This window comes from Perkinsus marinus, assembly GCF_000006405.1.
Source record: "Perkinsus marinus ATCC 50983 genomic scaffold scf_1104296956848, whole genome shotgun sequence".
In the NCBI taxonomy this organism is placed as follows: Eukaryota; Perkinsozoa; order Perkinsida; family Perkinsidae; genus Perkinsus; species Perkinsus marinus.
The window spans coordinates 1-1,373 of NW_003207340.1; the positions used below are offsets into that span (position 1 = coordinate 1).

General features: G+C 48.9%; 1 protein-coding gene across 1 annotated transcript; it reads left to right on the forward strand.

The window, feature by feature from the left end:
* Window positions 1-238: 238 nt before the first annotated feature.
* Window positions 239-470, forward strand: Pmar_PMAR018199 (electron transport oxidoreductase, putative; the record flags this gene model as incomplete). The annotated part of the gene is made up of 2 exons (XM_002775049.1): window positions 239-361; window positions 405-470. 2 exons carry the CDS (start codon window positions 239-241, stop codon window positions 468-470), a joined length of 189 nt encoding a protein of 62 aa, XP_002775095.1.
* Window positions 471-1,373: the final 903 nt, after the last annotated feature.

Genomic DNA, 1,373 nt, shown 5'->3' on the forward strand with positions numbered 1-1,373 from the left:
TCAGTGCTGGTACCTTTTCAGTGGGTGCTACACGTGCTGCCGTCGATGCTGGGTACTGCTCCAACGACTCGCAGATTGGACAGACAGGGAAGGTGGTGGCGCCTCAGTTGTAAGTTCATCTCGCTCGCCCACATCATCCAGGAACTGTGATTTCCGTATAAGGAATCGATTCGATGGTCCTTCTGCTTTACTAAGGAAGTACCCTGTTTGGTGCTATCTCTCATTAATAGAATCAGGCATGGAGTGCCTTTGCAGGTACATAGCCATTGGTATCTCTGGGGCTATCCAGCATACGGCAGGCATCAAGGATTCGAAGTGCATCGTTGCTATCAATAAGGACGCTGAGGCCCCGATCTTCCAGGTAAGCCTCTATGTACTGGTGACGGTCTGATTGCTAAGGTCAGGTTGCCGACTATGGTTTGGTTGGTGATTTATACAAGATCGTGCCGGAGTTAACTGCTAAGTTGTGAAGGCTGCTTCTTAAGCCTCCTTGTTTGAGTTTGCAAGTCTAGATTGCGATGTGTGCATTGCTGAACGCAGACACTCTGGCGCCGCTTTCGGAGAAGTTGTTCAGCGTTTCAATAGAGAGTCTCGTGATGAGTCTAGCTTTGTGTCACCGATTGTCTAGCGGGAAATTCGCGCAGGTCTACGGGCGACATATAGAAATACTGCGAGGTAGAAGGTCACGAATCTCCTTCTAGGGTCCATTGTGCGCAATGGATTCTCTTTCAGCGATCTCGACCGGTTTCGAGTGAGAACTAACCTCTAAGGCGAGTATCGCTCTGGTCCAGGAAGGGCCAGGAATCCTGGATGGACAACATAGCCGAGAGGCTTCATTCTCTGCAAGATTGTTCCCTGGCGAAAACCTTTGGGAAAAATATTGCCTATCGCAGTGGTGAGTTTTCAAGAGTGAGTAGAGCTGCAGGAGAGCGTACATCTAAACTCGTCATAATGCCTCTTTGTCTAACAGTTTTTGAATACCTTCGTAAAGGCTTGTGCACCACCCACTAATATCCATGGATGGTGCGTGATGTGTAGCTGGTCGCATAACACTTTGATGCCCTATAACACCACGCAGAAAAGAGTCGTCTTGCTTTGCCGAAAATCCGATACAGAGTAATTTGAGTCGTGAGAACTGGAGGGCCCACTGAAGGTCGCCCTTTCCGGATAAGCTGTCGATCTTCCCACGCCCGATCAGTAAGAGCGCTCCTCTGGAGAGAGTCCCGAAGATCCCACGCCCTTCAGAGCAAGTCCTGAAAGTTTGACAATTTCCTTTGACAAGTCCCAAAAGTCTTACGCTGTCCTGAAGCAAGTCCTTAAAGTTTGACAGTTTTCTGTGACAAGTCTCAAAAGTCTCACGCTCTTCTGAGGCA